At 55.9% G+C, this 24,471-nt stretch overlaps 1 protein-coding gene across 2 annotated transcripts in view; it reads left to right on the top strand.

Moving 5' to 3' along the window:
- The window catches only part of SPNS2 (SPNS lysolipid transporter 2, sphingosine-1-phosphate), a 37,681-nt gene that overhangs the window by 5,817 nt on the left and 7,393 nt on the right, over positions 1-24,471 (top strand). For both annotated transcript variants that reach the window (XR_008794218.1, XM_056126683.1), the window contains exons 2-4: positions 7,860-7,925; positions 17,566-17,702; positions 24,281-24,432. Coding sequence is in view for 1 of the 2 variants with exons in the window: in XM_056126683.1 (XP_055982658.1) it covers positions 7,860-7,925; positions 17,566-17,702; positions 24,281-24,432 (355 nt within the window). In the remaining variant the exon portion in view is untranslated. The remainder of the gene's footprint in view (positions 1-7,859; positions 7,926-17,565; positions 17,703-24,280; positions 24,433-24,471) is intronic.

The raw sequence follows: 24,471 nt of genomic DNA, 5'->3' as shown, positions 1-24,471 counted from the left end.
GGGGCTCAACTGCTTCAGAACTGAACTTCCCGCACCTTTCTGACTTTGTCAGACTGGCTGTGAGACCTAAAGCAGATCCTGACCTTCTATGACCCTGATTCTGTGATGGACCTTCTTGTCCTCTTTCTGTAGCTCCCAAGAGTACAGGACGCTTGATCTCAGGAACTCAAGTGCCCATCTCTTTTTTTTTTTTTTGATTTTTTGCTTTTCAGGTCACACCTGGCAATGCTTAGGGGTTTCTCCTGGCTCTGCACTCAGGAATTACTCCTGGCAGTGCTCAGGGGACCATATAGGATGCTGGGAATCGAACCCAAGTTCGCCGCATGCAAGGCAAATGCCCTACCTGCTGAGCTATCGCTCTAGCCCCTCAAGTGGCCCATTTCTGCCACTCACTGTTTTCTTCCCCAGAATAAGCAGGTTTATTATCCAGGTCACAGTGTAACCCTGCCACCCTTCCAGAAAGTTCTTCCCCGACCGACACTATGGGCCCAGTCAGACACCTAACTCCTGGCTTCCAACAGTGTTCTGCTACGCGTCTGTCCCAGTGTCCCCCAGGCAGGGTGGCTGCCTCCCACAGCCTGCAGGGGCTGATCCGGCTCTGTGTTGTGGTTCCAGCAGGTGTGTGGTGGGGGACCGGGGAGTCACCCCAGGCTTCCTGACTGGGGTTACAGAGTTGGGTTGATTCAAACCTGCCAGCCCCAAAGGCCTGAAGAGACATTGGTGGGTTTGGACAACCCTCAGACCAGACTCCTGTGACTGGTGCCAGGCCTTCTCTTGCCAGGGTCTGAGCAGGGACACAATGCACTATGGCCTTGCATCTCCCGGAAAGAAGTGAGAAAGAGGAAAAGGGGCTGCCCCTATCTGCTCTGCCCACAGCCCTGGCAGCCAGGCCTCACCCCACCCCCACCCCCAACGCTGGGCATAGTAGCTTCTGTCCATTCAGGAGTCACTGTGGTGGCTGGGCTCTGACCCATCTGCATCTAGGGCACAGGAGGTGAAGGGCTGGCCTGGCTCCCACAGTGAGGCGATGCGAACCCAGTGCAGATGTGCTCTGGCCCCAGCCTCTCCCAAGTGCTGGGCGCTCACTGGAAGGGCTGCTCAGGGGACATGGTCCAGGGCAGAGCACTGATATAGAGCAAGAAATAAGCAGGACCAGTGTGCTAGTCCAGTCCCATATCCCCCGCCTCTACTTGCACACTCCCTCACCTGAGACACACCCCTGTGCCCCCAGTGAGGCCTGTACTGTCAAGCCTGCATTTGCTGACGGGACCCCAGGGAGCACGGAGCTTCGGGAGGCTTCGTAACTAGCAAGGACAGTTTCTGGGGAGGACGGCTGGGACGTCTCTAGCAGCCTGGTGTTGGGGCTGTTGTTTGTTGGGTGAGATGGGCACCACAGGCAGGCCAGGAGTCGGTAGCCGACCCAACCCAGCTCCTGCCACCTCTGCCCCTTCCGAGCCTCCATTCCCCCTTGGAGGAGTGGGAACGGGAATCATTAGTCCCAGCCACAGAACCACTCGGGAGAAGGCTGAGGTTCATGATGGGCTTGAACTGCCCCGTTCTGAGGCCTCTTATCTGTCCCTGCCCTCGCCCCCCACCTGCCCCTTATCCGGGTCTGAGGCCACACAGACCACACCCTCTGAGCATCCTGATAAGGGTGTGGCCTATTGTCCCCAGGCCTGGTGGTCCTGGAAGCCTCTAAGATAGGACAGGGCTGGAGGCTGGGCTGGAAAAGGAGCGGCTGTTTCAAGCCCCCAAATTGCTAAGACCAAGTCGGTTCCAGGAAAGCAGGCCCCAAATGATAGAGTAGAACCACCGCAGGACGAGGCTTCACTGCTGGGCCCCACCCACTCTGGGCTCGGTTCGGAGGATGTGGGGGAGGGGGAGGGGGGGTGTCTGTGCTCTAGGCTGGCGGGGCTGAGGGCTTAGGTGGAGGGTGTCTCCCTCTCCACTCGGGTCTTCTAGGGGAACCTCTGTGTGGGGCTGAGGTTCTGGGACTGGGGGCTTCACACGTGGTTCCTGGGAGACCACCCGTAAGCTGTGCTGACATGAGTGACCCAGAGGCGCTGCAATATTGGGGGGCGGAGATGGCCCGCGTAGAGCAGATGCAACTTGAGATTCTCGCAGGCACCTCCCAGGGATCCCTGGGGCTGCTTCTGAGGGGCTCAGCTAGCCCCTGTCATCACGGCTGGGGCGCCCCGTGGGTGTTCAGGGGCAGGTGGCAGAGAGTGTGTGAGAGCAGGGTGTCCACTCACGGGTTCTGGGCAGCGCCGGCAGCGTCGCCTGTGGTGTCCCGGCTTCGCCATGCAGAGTGAAGCCAACGGAACGAGGCCCCCAGGCCCCTGTAATTACTGGGGTGGGCGGGCACAGTGGCCCAGCGCTGCAGCAGCAGGAGGAGACTTCCAGAATGTTCCAGCTCTGAGGTCTCCACAGGGGAGAACAGTGAAAGGGACCAAGCGGCAAGGCCTCTCTCTCCAGACTCCCCGCCACCTCCCCCCAGCATTGTTTCTGTGGCTGTGTTCCTGCCCTGGAGGAAAGGGGGGGGGCAATGCTCTTTTCTCTCATTGTGGATGGGTGTGTCCTGCCCACTAGTTAATGGTCAGTGGTACCATTTAGAAACTGTGTTGGCTGCCCACACTCTGTGCCACACACCAGGTCAAGCAATTTTCATGGATTAACTCATTTAATCCTCACAACAACTCTATAAAGCAGAATTTAAAAGTAAGGCTTTACAGAGGGAGCTGGCACAGACAGGATAAGTAATTTCCCTGAGGTCACAGAGTGGGGAAGATGGAAAAGTCAGCATTTGAACCCAGATGGTGTGGCTCAGGAGCCAGTGCTCTTGGAGGCTCATCTAAGCTGCCCACTGCTCTGAGAGACGTCGGTGAAGGTAGGGGACTAGGGGGAGGGTGAAGGCTATGCTTGTGGGGATGAACTTGTGTACCAGGTAGCCTATCTGTCCTGGCTGATGAGGTGTGAAAGTGTGTGTGTGTGTGTGTGTGTGTGCGTGTTCCTGTGTGTGTGTGACTATATGTGAGTGTATGAGTCTGTATGTACATGTGAGTGTGTATATGTGTGCATGTGAGTGTGTGTGCTTGTATATATGAGCATGTGTGTGTCTGTGTGTGAGTGTGTGTGTATGTGGAGGGTTATGCCCCCAAGGACTACCTGGGCTTCCTTTGTCACTGGGTCTTTGAGATGACGTTACAATAGTAACAGGTTGGACGGGCCAGGGAGGGGAGAAGCCGGGAGTCCTACTCCAGGATCTGGAGCTGGCTGGTTGACCAGGGACTGCCAAGGGCCCAGCTGTGAGGTCTGTGAGGAGATGAGTGCAAGTTCCCTATGACCTCCTGGCTGGGGAGATGGAGTGTATGAGTGTGTGTGTACTTGTGCGTGTGTGTATATGTGTTTGTATGTATGAGTGTTTGTGTGTGTGCGTGTGTGTGTGCATTTTTGTCCATTTCTATCCAGCTCTGGGGTGCCTCCCTGGTTGCATGCACCTTGAACCTAGAACTGTACAGGAAGTCAGGGGAACCATCGGGCCCTGGAGGAGGGAGATGGTCATCTAGTCAGGGGAGATAGATGCCCCAGAAGAAGGCATGGCTGCTGTCATGGGCACAAGCGGCCTGAATGCCTTAGGGCCTGCCTGGGGGATCCTCTCGGAGGGCTGTTGGGTAGATCAGCATTCAGGTCCTGAAGTCCAGGCTTACTTTGGGTGGTGTGGGATCCTTAGTGTTAGCGGGAGCTGGCGTGGGATCCGTGTTAGCAGGCGCTGGGCTTGTGAGCTTCTTCGGGTCACGTTCTCAGAGCCGTGTCTGCATGTGATGAGCGCTCTGTGCATGCCAACACACAGGTTTCTGTGCTGTCCTCAGCTGTGTCACTGAAACAGAGCATTGGTTTTAAAGAATTTATAGGTAATTCTGAGGTCCAGCCCAGGCTAAGCAGCTGAAGTCAGAGAATCCTTTATTCCTTGGGTTCCCAAACCATTTCTTGGTCTCTGGAGGCAGGAAAGGGTTCAGGCTGAGGCGATTACCAGGGCTGCCTCCTTGCCGTCGGGCCTGGGGAGGTTCAGGGGACTGGGACCAGCCTAAATAACTGTCCAGGAATCTAAGTCCAGATGTGTGGGAAACTAAGGGATGAACGTGCCTGAGGGCTTGAGCCACCAAGAGATGGTGGGTTTCCCAGAGTGATGGACAAGGACATTGTTAGGGCGGGAAGAGAAGTTCTCTCTCTCTCTCTCTCTCTCTCTCTCTCTCTCTCTCTCTCTCTCTCTCTCATATTCAAACATTGCTTCTATTTTTACAAACCTTATTTTTGTATCAATTTTGTTTTATAGCAAAATTTAACATAGGTTGTAAATTTCCAGTATCTTTTTGTTGTTGTTTTATTATTTGTATTGAATCACCATGAGATACACAGTTATAAAGTTGTTCATGATGGGTTTCTGTCATATGATGTTCCAACACCCATCCTTGGGAAGAAAACTTTAAGAACTTCTGGAGGGAGGTGGGTGAGGGTGCGCAGTGAGTGGGCAGATGTGCAGGACAGAAGAAGCAAGGAGGATGCTGCGCCTGGCCAGGGATGGAGTCAGTCAGATCCCTGTGAGGCAAGAGGGACTTTGGCCTGAAACAGGGCAGTGTTGGCCTTGGGCAAAGGGGAGCATCCGGGGGTTTGGAAGAGATATCCCGGGTGGGTGGGTGAGAGGACCCAGGTGCCCTATTTAGGGTGTGCTCTTAGCTCAGAGACGGGAGCCTGGGAAGCCACCTGGATTGGAGGCTGGGGGCTGCCCCTGGGACAGGAGCCCCATATTGCCTGCCCCGGGGGCTGGTGGAATAGGCTCGACTGGGGCTGCAGGAGGCCGCTCCTGGGCGCAAGGCCCATCCTGTGACCCACCAAACCTCAGCCTCCAGGAAAGAGGCTAAAAATAAGGCTGTGGTGAAGGAGGAAGGGGGTGTGCAGGCCCAGGCCAGCCTGGAGCACAGAGGAAAAACTGAAACAGCCGGCCAGCGGCTGTGACACATGCTTCCCGCCAGGCCTGCGGGGACCCCCCCCCTCAACACACACCAAACCACCACCCCCCAGGAGAGAGAAAACAAGCTGGACGCTCAGAAAGGGACAGCCAGAGGGCCCACTGACCCACATGAGCACCAGCTGCCTGCAGGGCTCTCTCTGTCCTTAGAGCTCAAGTCTTGGACCTTTCTCTAGGGGGTCATGGGTGGAAGCAGCCAAAGCATTTGTCTTAGGATCTGGATGGTCCAGGAGTTCCCAGGGACCCTAGATGCACCTCTGGATGTGGCAAAATGTTGCCTTCTTTACTCTTTACCATCTGCAATAGAGGAAGACAAGGGAGGCTTCCTAGAGGCAGCAGTAAACATTGGACCTTGAAATCGTGGGAAGGGGAATGTGTCCAGTCACATAGACTATGGAATTTGGGGCGGAAGCAAGGGTGTTGTTATTTGCTCGTGACAAATTTTGATCTGTCACCCCCAACGCCAAGCCTGAGCATGAGTCTATGGTGACTGCTGGCTGGGGCCTTCCCTGTGTGTGGAGGGGAACCTGCTGTGTAGACCAGCTGGGAGGGTTGTCTACTGTTGCCTGACTTCCATCTTTTTTCCTACCCACTTTCTAAATAGTGACCTTTATGGATTCTGGAGATGACTGGCCATGGCCCTGGCCTCAGGGAATCAGGGTTTGGAGGGGCTACACAGACACACCTCACTGACTTCCTCAGTTACTGTGGCTGGGGGACGGACATGTGCCACTTGGAGGGAGTAAGGCAGGAGACAGCTTTGGTTTGGACAGTGGGCCTGGTTTTACATCTCACCTCTGGTGCCTGTGTTCTGTGTGACCAGTTATCTTGGAGCCCTGGTTTTCTCGCCTTTGAAATGGGCACGGGAGTCAATTCCAGCCTGAGTGGAACAGTCCCTGGAAGCTCCAGCAGGGTTTTAGCTCTGGGCCACAGCACGCCTGAGTTTGTAGTCATGTGCGGGTGGGACCAACTCCTCCTAGTGTGACAAGTGCTGAAGCAAGGACAGACAAGCAGAGAGTCTAGCTTATGCAGGAGGAGGGAGGTCTTCACAGAGGAGGGGGCATCTGAATTCGTCTTGAAAGAATGGTAGGACTTAGCACCACGATCAAAGAGGTGCCAGGGAGAAAAAAGGAAGTGTGTGCAGTTGTGGGGGAGGGTCATGAGTAGTGTGGGGGGCTCTGGAGTGTGTGCTGAAGGGATAGTGTTCCTAGACGTGTGGCTAGAGTTGGGGGTGGGGGTGGAAGGGGTGCCAGGGCCGAACGGGCAGCTTCAAGGCCTGGTGAGGGCCCGGGCCCTCTCCTGAGTAGTGGGGACCCAGGGTCAGAGGGCACAGAATCCTCAGCTCAGGGTAGGAAAGGGCAGTGGGGCTGGGAGGGACCATGAGTGACCAACTGGGCCACCTGCACGTCTAGAGGGAAATCTGGCCCCAGATGCCAGGTGGGCGTACCTTGGAGGACCCACTTGGAGACCTCCTCATCTGCAGGCCCAGGATGGGTCCCTGGCTTTTGCCTTCCTGGGAAGGCTTGGCCCGCCTAGGTTATTAAGTCATTAGCTGGGCCGCACACAGCCTCTTCATTACGGGTAATTATGGTGAATCCTCTCTGGGCATCAACGAGGGGAGCCAGCTTCTCTGGCTGTCAGGCTGCTGGGACACCAGCCCTGCCTGATCCTTCACCCCAGCAATGGCTCAGCATCTCGGGCTGTCCCAGGAGGAGCCGTGAGATACCCAGGTCCCCCTCCTGTGGCCCCAGCCCCAGCCCAGATTGGAGGCGTTCACTTGGGTGTGCCAAGTTTGCCTTGTATGCTTCAGAGCACAAGGCTCACCTTGCTGTGCCTCAGTCTTCCCGTCTGCCCAGCGGGCTGGAGGATGGGTGCCCTAAAGCTGCGTAAGGTCTAATGCAGGGAGGCACCGATGCCCAGAGGGCCCTGCCATCACCCTGTTAGCTGCTTGCTGCAGCCCCCAAGTCCATGCCGGGCCCTGTCTCTGTCCCCTGCCTCCCCACCTAGGCCTGTCGCCTCCTCCTTTCCCCCACTCCCAGAGCCAAGGTTGGTGAAACGGTCGGGGGGCTCCTGCCTGCCTGTGGCCTCAAAGATAAGCAGAGTGGGGGGTGGGGGGGTATACTGCGCGTGCTTCCTCATAAGCCTGGTACAGAGCCCTAGGGGGCCCCTGAGGGGGCCCCTCCGGTCTGTTCCCAGTGAGCATAGCCCTCACGGGAGGAGCTCGGTGGCTGGGACTTGAGGGGCAGAAGGCTGGCTCAGGGGTCTCAGTCCCCTTCTCCTAGATTCTGGCCTGCCTCCCTCTGCATCTCAACTCCTGTGGCCACAAGCTGGGGATCCTGGAGAAAAACTGGGCATGCGTGTCTGGAAGGGTGCGTGGATCTGTGCACATGAGTGGGGGTGCCCACCATGCTCCTCTGCTCTCTCCATCCTCAGAGGCGGAGCTGCTGCTTCTGGGGTCTTCCCTGAGGGCAGGACCCCATCTGGGACTAGACCTCAGAGGGGTGAGAGGTCTAGGTTGGCAGAGGGGATGCCTGGCCGCCCAGCCACCGAGTGGCATTGGAGGAGTGTTGAGCCGTGCTGGGTGGATGAGAGGCCCTGGATTCCTCCATCAGGATGGATACCAGGATGCTCACAGAGGCCTGGGGACAGGATGCAAATGTGGCCTATGAGGTTCCAATGGCCCAGCGAGGCAGGGAGGGCTGTGAGTGTCTGTTGGTGGGCTCTTGCTCGTCCCCATGAGAGGGCTGGCTGGACTGGAGGCCAGCAGTGGGCTGAGGAGTGGGATGCCCAGGTGGCTGCATTGCTGTTAAACCCTCTCTGTTTCCCCTCCCAGGTGTCCTTCTGGACATCCAGCAGCACTTCGGGGTGAAGGACCGAGGCGCCGGCTTGCTGCAGTCAGGTGAGGCCTCCCCTCGCCAGTGCCCTCTCCCTGGAAGCTCATTTCTTGAGGGGTCTCTTCCCCGTCCCCCACTCCCTGTACCGGGCATCGAACCCCCTTGCTAGGTCAGAGACAGTACAGGGGTTAAGACACTTACTTTATATGCAGATGACCCCCCACTTAGATCCCCAGAACCACATATGGCCCCTCCATCACTACCTGGAGTGACCCCTGATTCAGAAGTCAGCCCTGAACATCTCTGGGTGTGACCCAACACCCCACCCCCAAACCCACTGTTACCCCACTGGTCCTCTCTCCTCCAGGTCTCAGTTTATTTTCTCCTAAAACAAATTTACATGTGGGAGTGGAGGGATGCTGGTCACATCTGAGGGGTCCTGGACCTCCAGGAGCCTCAGTCAGTGGCCCAGGGTTCATCTTGCTGCTGTTGAGGGCAACGGCTTGGACCAGAAAGAAGGGTGATGCCAGCAAAGTCTTGGGGACCCTGTTTCTCTTCTGTCCATCTCTTCAATTTCATTGCCTCACCCTGGAGGCCTCTCTTAGCTCTCAGAGCAGGACATAACCCCATGTCAGCCCGGAGTAGATCCAGAACTCAGGGCCAGGCCTGAGAACCGAGTGTGGGATAGAGCGGGACCCACAGTCAGTCCCTCCAGAGGGCCAGACCCAATGGGGTGGGCCAGAACGGGGTGGCAGGTGAGCACTCTCCCCAGCCGGGCCCCTGCCCCAGGCACCCTGACTCCTGTCCTGTCCTTCTTGACCACTGACCACTGGCCTTGGCCCTGCTGACTGTGCATCATAGCTGTATAGGATGCTCAGTTTCAGCCAGAGGCGGAGCCAGGGCTGCACTCTCGGCCCCCACCTTGCTTTGTGGTGGTCTCTCTTCGGTCCAGCGAGGCCATCGAAGTGTGGGAGAGAGCCCACAGTCTCATTCCAGGCGGTGAACCTGGTCCCGCCCCGCAAACCCCCTCCCCCATTCTGCTCTCCTGGGAGAGAGGGCGGAGCAAGCTGGCTCTGTCCAGGAACCTGCCTGACCTGTGCAGGTGGCATTCCAGCATGCAGCCTGCATGCGTGCATGAGTGCGAGGCTCATACCAGTCCCCGGCCCCTCACCAGGCCCAGCTGTGGCCTCACTTCCCACCTCGGTGGGCTCAGAAGAGAGGGGGAGAGCCGCAGGGCTCAGTCCTGGTCAATGAGAGCTGCCAGTGAGGACAGGAGCCAGGCTGTGGCCCAGCACCTTCTGAGAGTGTCCAGACCTCTGCATCCTCCGCCCCTTCCCCCCCAGAGCGTGAGCGCCCCTTCCTCAGAGGCCTCTTGGGCTGGGCCTGAGCAGTCAGCTTGCCCCCATGCCCCAGGCCTCTCCAGCCTTCTGGACTCTGCACCCACAGTGGCTGCACTTACAGCCGGAGCAGAGTTGAACACAGATGGACGGTGGGAGGGGGAGGGCTGAAGGGCAGTAGGGAGCCAGCGACCCAGCCCCCACTCCACAGGGACTCGGGGGACGTCAGCCCCTCCCACCAACTGGCCCAGGGAGTGTGGCTCTGAGGCTCCTCCTTCCCCCCCACCCAGGGAGCGCAGTCAGGGCTAGGCCAAGGCCAGCGACTCCCAGGGATGCTGCAGCTCCTTGCTCGGTCACCTCCTGGGCAGCCTTCATGGCTAGGAAAAACCCCTGCAATGTCTCAGCCGTCCTGTTTGACGCTGCCCCCGACACTCCCCCTCAACCCCCTCCAACTTCACTGTGAAGAGAAAGAGGGCAGAGGGGCAAGGGGGCAGCCTAGCCTCTGGGGAGCGCCTGGCCTGCTCACCCTGTACATGCTGGTGCTGATGCTGGTCCCAGAGCTGGGTGGCTGCGGCTGGCACTTGCCGCACGGGGCTCCTTGCCCGGGCACCCGTTCCCAGCGCTCGCAGACCTCCCCCTGCTCTTCGCCTCTCGCGGCCTTTCAGCGTGGCTGGCTCAGCTCTGCAGCACGGCATCCTGGCCCCTTCAGCCAGGTGAGCCAACCAGCCAGCAGAGTTCGGCCAGGATGTGACTCAGTGGGCAACCAGGCAAATCACCTAATTGGCCTGGGCCCCAGGCACCTGTCTCTTCCCCAAGCCCCGATAAGGTCTAAGCTGGGTGGAGGGCGCCAGTCAGGTGTTGGTGCTTGCCCAGATCAAAGGGCCGGGGCTGGGAGCCCGGTTGCCTGCTTATTTGCGGGCACCAGGGGCGGTGGGCTGGGAGACAGGGTGGGGGGTGGCTGAGGGTTGGGCCTGGACCTGCCCTGCTCTTTCCTCTTGGGACGAGACCATGAGGCTGGGGGAGAGAGAGCTTTCAAAAGTCCCCTGCAGACTGCTGTGCTCCCAGCTGGACTCTGAGAGGCCTTGACCTTGCCCGCTGAGAGCCCAGAGCAGTTCACAGCTTTGGGTCCGGAGGAATCAGGAGCCCAATAGCCTGCACCTCAACGGACAGCCATCGCTGACCCCGCTGCTAACTTGTCCCTGTCTGGGTCCCCCCAGGCTCCTTCTAGCTGCAGGAGCAGAGGCCGTCTCCTTTCCAGCCTGGCGGTAGGTGGGGGGCTGAATGCAGCTCTTGTGCCCCTCGTCCTGTCTGGTGGCAGGTGGAGATGATCTCCCCAAAGAGGGGGCATTTGGATGGGATTTCAAAAGGGTGAGTTAGAGTTTGATGGGGGAAAAGGAGTCAGATAGGAGAAGCTGCCCTTCCCCCTCTCACTGGATGAAATGTGCCATGAAAGGACTTAAATTATATAGTTGAGCATGAAAGCTCAAGCTTGCAGGGTAATTTCCAGGTGCCAGAAGCAGAGTCGAACTAAGCACCTGCATCAGGAGCTGATAGTGAAACCAAGCGGTACAATGCGCCAGGACCGGTATATGTCTTAGAAGTTTGCTACAGAATTTTTTGGCAGGGGAGAGGAGACACCCCGTGGTGCTCTAGGGACCTTCTGTGCCTGGGGCTGGGATCTGGGGATCCTGTCTGCAAGTCATGTACTCCAGCCCTTTGAGCCGTCTCCCTGGCCCTTACTATAATATTTTTAATGTAAACAGTTTTTTTAATCATGAAAAAATGTAAACACATAGTAAGTGGAGCAAGACTAGTACAACAGCTTTTCATGTAGCCGCCGCCCAGATTTGTCAAAACATCAGTCGTGCGGTCTGGGTTCCAGGTGTGAAGGATTCTTTGCTCCCAGGACCAGGCAGAGCTGGCCAGGTTCTAGTGTCACATGGACGATTCATTCCCGCCCAGATCCAGGATGAGCTCCTGCTTCTAAAGTCTATGCCCCAGACTGGAGAGCAGTCAGTGTTGGGAGAAGAAAGTATTAATGGCTTTATGCAGAGAGCTTGTTCTGGTTCCTCGTCTATCCAGGCAACCCCGTCACCCCATCCCTACAGACACACACACACACACACACACACACACACACACACACACCCCAACCCTTCCCTAGGATGTCTTTGTCTTCAGGCACGCCAGCAGCGGCCAAGTCCAAAACTGCTCCTTGGGCAAACCTTCTTGACCCAGAGCCCGCCCGGGACATGGAGGACAGTTGCCACTGAAGCAGGGTCACCCTTGTCAGCAGCCGCAGCACTAGGAAGCCTGCCCCGAGAGCTCCAGGGAATAGACCTGTCTTAAAGGGATTAGCATCAGTCATACTTAATTTCCAAAGCTCTGCAGGAAAGGGTGGGACTTAGGAGACAGGAAGAGCACAATATTCGAAAAATAACAGATGGCTCAGGGGCTAGAGAGCATGGCTATATGCAGAGTTCCTATGCTCCCCCCAAGCTCTGAGCCAGGAAGAGCCCTAGAGCACCACTGAGGATGGCCCCACAACCAAACCCAAATAAGTACTGAAGGCAAAACGCCCCAAGCAAAACAGACAAGAAGGACTTAAGTTCCAAATTCAAGAAGCGAAATTCAAGTGCTAAGAATTCCCAGTGTAACTTTTGGATGAGCTTAATTAGACTGGGCCCTGTGGAAGAGCAAAGAAGCAAACTAGAAGATGGATTAGGGCCATGAGCTGGAATGCCGCTCAGGAGATGGCAGGGGGAGTACAGGCGGGGGTCCCACAGCTGGATGTGGGTGGCAGAGAGAAGAGGGCTGGCAGCGGGCGGGGCTGACTGGGGAGGGCAACGGCTTCGCCAGGGGCCTGGGCCCGCAGCAGCCTCGAGAGCAGGCAAGTTCTTAGTTGTTGGAGCAGAGAGTGGGAATGAATGAAGCTCAGGGCTGGGGTTCCTGGGATCACGAGGAAGGGGGCTGCTGAGGAGCAAGAGGAGGGCAGAGGAAGAGCCAGCTCAGACCGAAACCAGACAGTGCCTTTGCTTTGGGCCAAATGGCTTGCTGGCCTGGCTTGCCTCACCCTCGGCCAGCCCGGCAGCAGCTTCTCACTTGGCCAAGTCTGGGGTTCTAATGGCCTCCCTGCCAGGCTTCCTGAGGCCTGACAGAGCCCACCCAAGGCTCCTCCTCTGAGCGGGGCTGGAAGGAGGACCCGAAGGAGGTCTGCAGGTAGTCAGAGTGGGGGCTCCCAGGCACCTAGGACACCTGTCTTGCTTTTCCCACACCATCTGTGCCACCTGGGTTGCCATCCTCACCCCGCAGGCAGGGAGGGCACTCAGCGCCTGAGTAGCCTCTTGGCCGCAAGATGTGAGGCATGGCTGTTCTCCCAATAATGGGTCCCCCAGATCTGGATTTCAAAAAAATAGGTGGGCCTGGGCTTTAGATATGGGCTCTGGGGCCACAGTGTGGGAGTCCAGAGCACCCCCCCCTCCCCAGCTCATACTTCATCATCCCTGCTCCAGAACTACCCTAGACTCTCAGCAGAAGATGCCCTCCAGGCAGTGGCATCCTGGGGACACAGATCCTTCTCCACAGGGTTGTTCTGGATGCTTCTGGGTGCTTCTCTGTGGTCTGGCACTTGGAGCCTGAACATATAAGAAGGGCTGTGCTGTCAGATGAACTCTCAACCTGGTACGGAGGGCATTTTGCTGCCCTACCGAGGTGGGAGTGAGCCTGGCCCTCAGCACCCACCCGGCCCTCGCACCCTTGTCCCAGACTGTGGGCACAGCCCACGTGAACCCAGTGAAGGATCCCCACTCCCAGCCGCAGGATGTCCTCGTGCACAGCTGCTGGGAAGGCCACCCCTAATTTAGGGGCGGGGCAGCCTGTTGGCCCAGAAAACTCCCCTCCTGCAAACAAAGACCGTGTAGGGGGCAGGGCGGGCCAGGGAAGCTTCCAGCAGGCCCGCTGTTATTCCCAGCAGAGCCGCCTGCTGACCCCATCAGCTTCTCGCTCCCCATCTGGGGCAAGGGGCACATGTCCAGGCCTGCCTGTGCTGCCTGTTCTACCAGGGACGTTCTCCCCCTTCCTCCCCTGCTGGGACACAGGCTACCCCGCGGGGCAGGGGAGGGGCCTCTCTTGTCTGGCCAGAGCCCAGGGGAGGGCAGAGATGAGTTCCTGAGCCCCCCTCCTGCTGTGGATGCCTTTATCCCAGAGGGGGACGTTGAGGTCTGGGTGTCCCTGCCTATACCATCTCTGGCATGTTTCTCTGGCCCTTAGTGGCCCCCAGCTGTGCTGTGGACATGGTGGATCCTGGGGGCCCCTCAGCTGCTGAGACCTAGGGGTGGGATGGGGATGGGGTTGCTAGGGACAGGATGTGCCTGGATGCCTCTCTTGCTCCAACGAGCTGGCAAGGGCAGCCAAGCTGGGAGGCGCTGCCTTCTTGTCCTGTTGTGTGCAGGACTGGGGATGGGTCTGGGGTGGCCCAGGCCTTGCTCACCCCCTCAGCACCCCTTCCTCCCTTGGCTAGTGAGGGCTCCAGTGTTCCCTTTAAAGGGAGGACAGTGGAGCTCTCCACCTCTAACTCAGAGCTGAACTTCTTAGCGTCCTCCCTCCCGCCTCCCCTCTGGCTCACCCTCCCGAAGCTCTGCCAGGAGGCCCTCAGACCCTCGGAACCTCCTCAGACGTGGGGATCAGCCGCTGGATCTTCCCCCTTCCCTCCCTGATGGTCTGTGATGTGAGTCAGAGCACAGAATCTGGAGTCAGACAAATTGGGGCTTAAATTCTGCTGCCGCCACACAAACTGTGTGGCATTATTTCAGCCACTCTCCTCCTCCTCCGTCAGATGAAGATAAGAGGGAGCATCGGATGAGATCATCTGAGCTTAGGTCAGGGCATATCCCGGGGGCCTGCCCATCCTAGCTGCTCCATAAGTGCTACCTGTGAGGGTCTCCAGCGGAAAGCACTGGGCCTTGTTAATTATTACATAGTATTGCTTATAAGATTCATAATTTGTATTTGAGTGCCTAATCGTGTGTTCCGGTGTTCTCATCAGGGCGGACTCTTTCAAAAGCACCTCTGGACTCCCTGCCTCATGAACCCTCCTCTTCATCGTGGAGGATATGGCCCTCTCCTGCTGGCATTTTAGCCCCCAGTGTTAACTTTTTTGTTTGTTTTGTTTAAGGGCACACCTGGTGCTGCTCAGGTGTTATTTCTGCTGTGTTTTGTGGGGGTCACTCTTGATGGTGCTTGAGGGACCATGTGGTACTAGGTACTGAACCGGGCCCTCTGGCATGCAAAACCCACCCTTCCTTCTTGATCCGTCTTAGCCCTTTATTCATTTATTCATTCTTTTTTCACTTTTTGGCCCCAAACAGTGCTTAAGAGGGCTAGGGACTCCACCTGGGGATTCTCAGTCAGCCAGGCCAGTGGCTCAATGTGAGAGTCCTGCACTGACATGGACCACCCTGGGCCTCTCCAGTGACACTCAGAGGCCTTTAGGGACATACCTGAACTGGTGCTTGGCAGCTCCAGGGCTGCATTCCGTGATGCTCAGGGGACCATGTGGTGCCAGAGATCAGCCTGGCTTAGGCTGCATGTGAGGAAACACCCCTGTACTGCTTCTCTGGTCCTCCAGTCCTCCCTCATGGCCTCATGGCCGGGCAGCCCATGCATGGGTCATGCCCCCTGGCAGGGCCCTAAACATGCCCCTCCCCCCAGCTCTTTCAGCTCACTCTCCTCCCTGCACAGCCAGCACCAGGGAGCAATTCCTCCTCCTCCTGTCCCTAACACGTCAAGCCCCGAGGCTCCTGAGCTGATCCCAGGCAGTCTCGGGAAGCAGGCCCAGCAGGAAAAATTATTTTTCTGTATAAGAGGAAATAATTTCTGCCTTGACTAATCTAAACAAGGGCCCGTGAGGACGGGGGCGGCCCACTCAGGGCAGGGTGCGGTCCTGCGCACCTCACCGGCATTATCTCACCCAGGGCTGGGAGCAACTCACCGGGGAGTCGGAGTCGCTATTTTTATCTTCCTTTTACAGATGAGGAAGTTGCTGTGTGTGGCAGCTGGCCCAGACCCGCCTGAGAGTCATTGTTACATTTTCAGGAATTGTGTGAGCTAGTTGTTAAAGGCCACCTCGGTGGAACATGAAATGATATAAATTTACAGCTTACCTTGGAAACAAAAATACATGCTCCCAATCCCTCACTTCCTAATCATTTCGTGACTGTTCCCTGTTGGCTCTGGGCTAAGGAAGGGGGCTCGCGGTGGAAACGTGCCCGCCTGTGCCCAGGCTTCACGGGTGGCACTGTGAGCGGGGTAGGGAGAACTTGGGTGCAGTGGGAGCACATCCACCAGGAGAACTGACAGACTCAACTCAACCTCAGGGCTTCCTGTCTTTGCGGGGAGCCGCGTGCTGCAGGCAGGCCAGCACCCAGCTGGACTGAAGGCCAGAGAGGTTGGGCACATGAGTCGGAAACAGGGCTGAGTCCATCCCTCCGGGCATCATCTCTTTGCTGCCCCTGTCCTGCAGCATGGGGGTGAACAGGGTCCCCCCGCAGGCCCACTCATCATCTCCATCACACTCCTCCAGCCCACCCAGCCCACCCCTCTTGCCCCTCCAGCCTCTCTCCCTCCGCCTGTCTCTCTCTCTCTCTCCCTCTCCTTTCAGGAGGCAGCTGAGCCCTTCCACACACTCAGCCTGGCGGGCAGAGGCCAGCCAGCCCTTCCACACACTCAGCCTGGCGGGCAGAGGCCAGCCAGCGGGTCACCTAGCCTGTCCACCCCTGGCCTTTGTCTGGCCATCTGCCTGTCAGCTGTGGCACTGTGCTCAAGCGGAGGAAGCGGGATGCTTTGCTGAGAGGCCCTGAGCCTGCCCTGCCTGGCTGGGCTTCCAAGGCCCTCGTGTCAGGCAGTGGTGCCCTCTGGAGAATAGACAAGTCGAGTCACCTCTGCTCCTCATCCTCCTGTTTGTTTGTTTTTCCCCATTCATGGGAGCCACAGTTCTCACAGTGGCCGCCGGCTGAGCCAGCAGTGCCCTTCCCCTCTATTTCTGCCACTGGGTCTCATGGCTTGTTCTCAGATATGCTGCTCCAGGCCCTTTGCACTGGCTGGTCTTGCCTCTCAGTACTGCAGGGTCTGATTCCTTACCTCTTTCCCTTAAATGTCATCCCCTGCTAAAAATCAGGACCATTTGATCTCTTTACCCAGCGACTTCCTGTCTCCGACTTCCGCCTGCCTTAGTATGCGTCATCCTCTGACATGCTATATACTTTTTCTTGTATTTCCTTGTCTGTGTGTCCTCATTGTAATGAAATCTCTAAGAGGGCAGGAACTGTTGTCGCTTGCTGAAAGGGTGGATGAATGAATGAGTGAATCAATGAACCCAACAACAGCAGTGTTCCCAAGGCCAGCTGAGCCTCTGCAGCCTCCTTAGAAAGAGTCACGGTGTGTGATGGGGGCTCTGACCCAGTTCTGCCCTGACTTGCTGTGTGGCCTTGGGAGGGTTCCTTCCCCCTCTAGGCCTCTTTCATAAGCTCTTTTTTTAAGGGATAGCTGCGAGGGGGGTGGGATTTGGGCTGCGCTCTGCAGCAATTAGGACTTACTCCTGGCTCTGTGCTCAGGGATCACTCCTGGTGGAACTCAGGGCTGAACCAGGATCGGCTGTGTGCAGGGCAAGCACCTCACCCCCTGAACTCTCCTGCCCTCTTTCACGAATATTGCAAGGAGAGTCGGGTGGTAAAGCACTGGCTCTAGGGTCAGGTCAACAGGGGTCAGCTTCCTACGGGGATACTGCCTTCCAGTGGGGCCTCGGGAAAGTCTCTTCTTTCTGAGTTTGTCTTCCCACTGTGTGTGGGGGTGGGGGGTGTGGTGGGGGTGAGTCTATCCGTGGTGCTCTGTGGCAGCTCCTGGCAAGGCTCCTGGCACATCAGAAGCATTTATCTTTTGCTTTGTTTGTTTGGGGCTCATACCCAGTGAACTTCTCCCGGCAAGGTGCTCAGGGTTCTGTACTCAAACCCAGCTTCCTGCACCTAAAGCAATCTCTCCAGTCCGCTGAGCTAGCTCTGCATGAATGTCTGGCCCGTCATCCCTTCACTGCTGCCCTGATTCTGCCCAAAGCCCCTTGTCCTGGCTTTCTGTAATAATTGAATTTTTTTACTTTTTTCAGAAGTACCCAAAGGGATCTCCCCAAACCAGGCCATCTGTGGATAAGCACTGAAGTGGGCATAGTGGGGCACCCTCACTCAGACACCCTTCCTTGCCTCCCCTTGGCCCAGCCTGAGTGAGGCCGCACCTCAGACCCTGGGCTTCGTCTCACCTGGTCTCCAGCGGGGGCAGAAAAGGCAGGCGTACTCCCCCTGACACTTTGCTCTCCCCACAGTGTTCATCTGCAGCTTCATGGTGGCTGCCCCCATCTTTGGCTACCTGGGGGACCGCTTCAACAGGAAGGTCATCCTGAGCTGCGGCATCTTCTTCTGGTCGGCTGTCACCTTTTCCAGCTCCTTCATCCCCCAGCAGGTGAGGCCTGTGGGGATTCCTGCCCAGAGACCCTTCCCGTCCCATGTGGGTTTTACTGCTTCTGGTGGGTGACAAGTCTGGAGGGTTCCACTCCCTTGATTCAAATCCTAGTGTCTTCTGGTACAGTGGGATGCATAATGCTTGAGTGTTTATTTTATTTATTTTGGTTTTGAGACCATCCCCTCTGGTACTCAGAGCTTACTCCTGGCTCTATGCTCAGAGATCTCTCCTGGGGTGCTCAGGAGGCCATCTGGGATGTCGGGAATCAAATCCAAGGCAAGTGCCCTACCTGCTAAGACTATGACTCCAGCCCCTTTGGGTGCTTTTACAAATACGCCCAGCAGTTTGGGTTGTGCCCGCCTGTACTGAAGGACTTGGCCCTGGTCGGGTCCTGAATCTGGGGTCACTCTGATCTCAGAGGAGACAAAAGGCAGGGAGAGCAAGTACCAGGCCTTCTAGTTCTTATACTGGCTCTGCTGTAACCATGCTGTGTGACCCTAGGAGAGCCACTGCCCAGGGGCTCAGCCTCACAACCAGCCAACTCCTCAGGCCAAGTCCCACACAGGCAAACACCCGCTCAGTGGAGAGGTGCTTCTCACTTGGCCCCACAGATCTGGCTCAAGCATCCCAACTCTGTGACCTAGTCCCCCATTTCTCAAACTGTGGGTCATGGCCCTGTGGCCTGTGGGGGGAATCACAGAGAAATTGAAGCAGTAAAAGATTTCTGAATGTTCATAACCACAAAGTAATTCAAAATCAACCGTGTAATCCCAGGGGCTTCTGGCAGCACTCACACATCTTGCAATGCTTGGGCAAAAAGGGGTTCAGGAAAAAGTTAAGTAGTCTTTCTCTAGAAAAACTCAACCTCAATGAGTGTTGGGTTCCTCCCTTCCATCTTTAAAATGAAATAATATGGGGCCAGCTTGCCTGCATGCGACTGACCCTGATTTGATTGCCAGCATTTTATATATATATATATATATATATATATATATATATATATGGGGGGGTGTGGGTGTGTGTGAATGTGTATGTATAGCACTGCACTGTCCTCCCGTTGTTCATTGATTTGCTCGAGCAGGCCCAGTAACGTCTCCATTGTGAGACTTGTTACTGTGTTTGGCATATCAAATATACGTCACGGGTAGCTTGCCAGGCTTTGCCATACAGCGAACACCTTACCCACTGTGCTGTGTATACATATACATATATATGTATGTATACACACACACACACACACACACACACGGCTTCCCAAGTATCTTAAAGAGAGGCAGCCACCCTACAAAAATGGGATAATACTTTTCAGCTTAAGGGTTTAATGTGATAACTACCTGAGCTAAGGACGCAGAGGCCCTGCAACCTGCAGATGCTCCACAAAAGGTTACTCTGGTTCTTTCTTCTGAAGATCAGATACATTGCTTTGTGAATTATGAGGTGCCCATCATCAGAGATATTCAAGCAAAGGTCTCTAATCTTCATAAGATGTGATGCTGAGGCCTAATAGTCTCTCCTGACAGTAGAAAACCAATGTGTTGCCCCTCTTTGAGAATTGAGAATCCCATATAAAAAATTAATTAATTAAAGGATGAATATATTTACAGATATAAATACAAACTATTTTCCAACTCAAGACAAGTTAAAAACCCTGGTATTTGGGTGAGTTGGAAAGGAAACAGACCCTAAGGCCTGGACCACCCAATCCTTCCTTAAAGGGGGAACAAAAATAACAATGGATCTGGACTGTCCTGCCTCTGGAGAATAGGGAGCCCTGCATTAACACCCCGCCTAGATAAGGGAGTGCTGGCCAGCGGACATCTCACTGAAACCTCTACCCCAAGGCACCAGCTGCATGAACTGGGGTTTAACCAAAGACAGGTACAGAACATTAAACACATACTGAAGGAAGTTAACTCAAAAACAAAGTCCTACAATCCACTGGATATCAGTACAAGCTTCAAGGACAATTTTTCTGGGGCGGCATGAGGGCCATACCCGTCAGTGCTCGGGGCTTATTTCTGGTTCTGTGCTCAGGGATCCCTCTCGGGGGCTCAGGGAGTAATATGAGAGGCCCGGGATTGAACCTCGGCCGGCTGCATGCAAGGCAAGCGCCCTACCCTATACCAGACTATCATTCTTGCTCCCAAGTCTCTTCTCAAAGGCTTATTTCACTTCCCTGAGGCAAGGGTGATATTCCACTTCCATGTGTCAGGACAAACTTATACTCAGTCACAAGGCAGTCCTTGTGCAGCCAGGGGCAGACATCTGCTCACGACCTGTTTAGAAGCATCTGCGGTGGACAGCGCAGGGGCCAGAGGCATCATCTCCCTTTTTGTGTCCCACATCTGCTGGAAGGTGACCAGCGGGGCCAGCACGGAGCCCGATCCACACAGAGGATTCATGCTTTGGGGGAGCAATGACCTTGACCTTCACAGAGCTGGGAGGGGAGCCAGGGCTGTGATTTCCCTTTGCGTCTGGCTCATAATGCCGGGGTGCACGGGGTGCCACCAGAGCGCAGTGCGTTGCTGCGGGTCCTTCCCGATGTCGATGTCACACTTCATAAAGGGGTGGAACATGGGACGGGATGCCATGCTTGGGCAGGAGAGCTGGAGGACTCCAGAGCCAGTTGCTGCTGGTGTGATCACCTGGCTTCTGGGCAGTCCCCAGCTCTTGTCCAGGGAGGTGGAGGACACTGTGGGCGTCGTCTCCCCTTCCACACTCAGGGTGCCCTAGCATGGCTCTTTGGTGTTACTGGGCTCTCTGGCAGTGTGGTGCTTAAGGTGTGGCTGTGCTCCATGAGGATTTTCCATTCCAAACCCAGCAGGTGGCATGGGCAAGGCATAGTCCTCATCAGTGGGCACCGTGGACAACCCCAGTCCCAGAGTCCACGGTGCATCTGAGGCACATAGGAATAGCATGGCCTGGGTGGTCATATACATGGCCGGGGTGTTGAAGCTCTTGAACATAGTTGGAGCCATTTTATCACCTTTGGCCTTGGTGTAGGGGGGTCTTGGTCAGCAACACGGGGGATGCCCCTGTCAGAGATGTGGTGGCAGAGCTCCTTCGTGCTGACTCAGGGTGGCAACATCGTGCTCCAAAGGGGTTCAGAGCATCAGGATGTCCTACTAGCTCTGGCCCTCACTGCCCACATAGCCACATAACTCCTTCTGACCCATGCCCACCATTGTTCCATGGTTCTGGGGTACCCCACAGTGGGCAAGAACACAGCATGAAGGTGTCATTGTCACATAGCCCACTTCACACTTGCAGAGCTGATGTGGATGACAAACCGAGATTTCCTCTCTCATGGTCATCAGTGAGGCTGCAACTGTGGGGCATAGAGCAGAGGGGAGACTGGCCAGGGGATGCAGACACAAGCCAACGTGAGCAAAACAAGGAGATGTTCATTTTTAGGAGCTTTTATCCTGGGGCACTGAGGATACCAGCCCTGCCCCAGGGTGCATTCTCTACCCTGCTGGGGGAGGGAGGATATGACAGGAGCTCCCTCTCAGAGATACCTGCAAACTGCTGATGAATAGAGAGTAGACTGTTGCAGTGCCTGGGGTCAGGAAAGGCTTCCTGGAGGAGGTGCATCCGAGCCTGGTAGGCAGGGTTGTGAGATGAGGCCTGCTGGGAGAAGACAGCGTGGGCAGGTGTGGCCAACCCAGAGTGCAGGCATGGTGGGCTGTGTGGAGAGGAGAGCACCCAGGTGGAAAGGCAGGTGAGACCAGGTCTGCAGGATTGGGAGTGCTGGGTGCAGAGACTGGGCATCTCCCGAGAGCCATGCAACCCTCTGGGACGCCCAAAGATGTGCTGTGTCAGTTTTGTGGGTGCACCTTTGTTTCACGGGGTGCTTCATTGAGGAGGTCAGGACCAGGCGTGTCATGTCTAGTCCCATGTCTCAGTTGAATACAGGGTCTGGACTAGAAGCCATGAGAGTCCTTATGGCCTTGCCCACCCTTAACTAGCCCACCCTCATCTCTTGGTCTCCGGGGCCACTTTTGGAGCTGACCTGTGAACCCAGGACTGTGATCGCCTGCCCTCCTGGGCACAGGGCGTAGGGGAGAGAGACTGAGCAGAGGCAGAGCAGCAGATTATTCCCAACTAATCTGTAAATGTATTGCAATCACAATTCGAGTCCATGGGGATTTTGGTGGTCCTAGGCCATATCAGTCTCAAGTTAATTTGGCAGGGAAAATACCCAGAACTGCCAAGAACATTGTGAAAAATAACACCAAGAGGGGACTTGCCGTATCTAGTTCCCTCAATACAGCTTTTCTCTGAAATAAGAGAACATCAAACAGGCCTCCTTCCTGGGGGAACTGAGTGTGGAATGAAGGTAATAGCTCAGATTTGAGGAGAATTAATAACCTCCATATGGGCTGGCAAGAAAAGCTGGTCTATTTTTCAGACCATTCTGCAAAGTACATTCTAGATAGGTAGAAATCTTTTTTAAAAAGTGGATTGAGGGGCCAGAGCAATAGTACAGCAGGTAGGCCTTGCACACGGCCGACCCAGGTTCAATCCTCGGCACCCCATATGGTCCCCCTGCCAGGAGTGATCCCTGAACACAGAGCCAGGAGTAAGCCCTGAGCACCGCTGGGCTTATTCCTGGCCCCCCAAAAAAAGGAAAAAAAAAAGAAAAGAAAAATAAAGTGCATTGCAAAAAACCTACAGCTATACATCAACAAGAAAAAGACAAATAATAACCCCATAGAAAGACGGGCAGAGGATAGTGGCAGGCAATTCTGGGTGATGATACCCAAATGGGCAATAAATGCAGGAGGCAATGGTGCTCAGCCTCTGGAGTAATCAGGGAAATGCAAATTAAAACAACGATGAGCTACCATTTCACACTCCTCACATTGGCAACAATTAAAAAGGCTGACAACACCAAGTGTTATTAAAGCTGCTGGCGAGAGTGTAAATTGGTAGAACCTCTTTGGAGAGTAAAATGGCAGGATTTTGTGAAAATTCTGGGTACAGGCCGCGGCTTGGCCTCTGCTTTCGAGGTACATGCCCAGGAGAGAAGTGCCAACTTGTGGACACTGTTAAGTGAGTCTTGTAGGAGGAAAAGGGAAACAAACTAAATGACCTTGTCGCCTGACAAAATGGGATCAGATACTTAACTGCAGAGAATGAGCTCAGTCTGTGTCATCCAGCCTCAGTGGGTTTTCAAAACGAGGAGAGAAGAGCAAGAGGACCTGGTGCGTGAGCTGGAGCTTTAAATGTTCCTTCTGTGCACAGACTCAAGAGATACTTGTTCGTCTCCTGTAGACATTTGCGAGCAAAGGTGGAGGCAGACTCCCAGCCACTGCCCAGCTCAGAGTTCTGGGGGAGGAGTGGGGATGGGAATTCTCACCTGCTGCCCTGGTACCAGAGGAGAAGGGCAGTAGAAATTTCCATTCTCTTCATCTCTGTCTAAAATATAACAAACAGAGCGGGAGTGTGGCTCAGTGGGAGAACTCATATATGAGGCCCAGAGGTCAACTGCAAGAATGAACAGAAAATACAGCAAATAAGAGATAAGAGAGGACTTTAATCATTTTGGGTTGGAGTCGACCTTGTTGAGCAAGATGGGATAATCCAGAAGCCATTAGGGAAAAATCAACATATTTGGCAGTTTCAAAATAAACACAACCACATAAACTGGTGAAATTCCCCAGAAATAAAGTGGAGAGAAAGATGAGGGAAAACGTCTATGACATTTATAGTAAATGGCCAATACCCATGATACACAAAAAATGTAGGAGGCGAAAAATAAAGGAAGCACAACGGGAATAGGAATCAGTGCGAGAAAGAAACGGAGGAATGGCCGAAGGTGGTGGGCAGAGGATCTCTAGGAATGAACGGAGCAGAGGAGGAGCTGGGAAGGGCGCAGAAGGAGGAGACGCGGGATGGCCGGTGGCAGCAGCGGTGCCGGGAGGGCAGGGGGAGCTGGGCAGATGGGGAGAGGGCAGCAGAGGGGCCCGGAGCAGGGCTGAATGTGGGCGATGCCGGCCGGATGGGTGGTCAGGGTGGGGCCGGGGAAAGATGACCGGGCTGTGTTCTCAGGCCCAGGGCAGCTGGGGGGGGATGGAGAGGCGAGGTCCACATCAAAGGGGCAGTGCCACTGGTGGCTGGCATGGCCCCGCCCTCCCCCGCTCAGCTGGGCTTTGATGTGTGCATGGGGGAGGGGCTCAGAGCCCACTGGGCCACCCTGCCTGCTCCCCCCCACACACACTGGGTCCTCAGTGCTGCCCTGCCTGGGGGCCGGGCACCCATGGAGGCGCTGAGGCAGCATGGGAACCCGAAGGGGAGGTCTCACTGGGGGGACAGGGTGGAACTTTTGTCCTTCATGCTGACTGTGCCAGTGTGAGCCCTAACTCCAGTTCACTCCTGTGAATGTCCCACCCCAGCCACAGGCCAACCCTAGTCAGACACACTCTACTGGGGGAAACGGAGGCCCAGCGTGGTGTGCAGTCCTGGCAGAGACCAGCAGTGGGCTCCACCCTCTCTCCCAGCTCTGGGTCCTGCAGAGGGGGGACCAGGGCTGAGGAGCCAGGGGATCCCCCAACACTCCCTGGCCCTCCCTGTAGCATTTCTGGCTGCTGGTCCTGTCCCGGGGACTGGTGGGCATCGGCGAGGCCAGCTACTCCACCATCGCACCCACCATCATCGGCGACCTCTTCACCAAGAACACGCGCACGCTCATGCTGTCGGTCTTCTACTTCGCCATCCCGCTGGGCAGGTGAGTGAGAGGCTGGGGTCTTGCGGGCCCGCGTGGCTG

The sequence above is a fragment of the Sorex fumeus genome, unplaced genomic scaffold (assembly GCF_029834395.1).
Source record: "Sorex fumeus unplaced genomic scaffold, SorFum_2.1 ptg000063l, whole genome shotgun sequence".
NCBI lineage: Eukaryota > Metazoa > Chordata > Mammalia > Eulipotyphla > Soricidae > Sorex > Sorex fumeus.
Note: the sequence above shows the minus strand (reverse complement) of the source record. Positions and strands in the feature narration are given on the sequence as shown.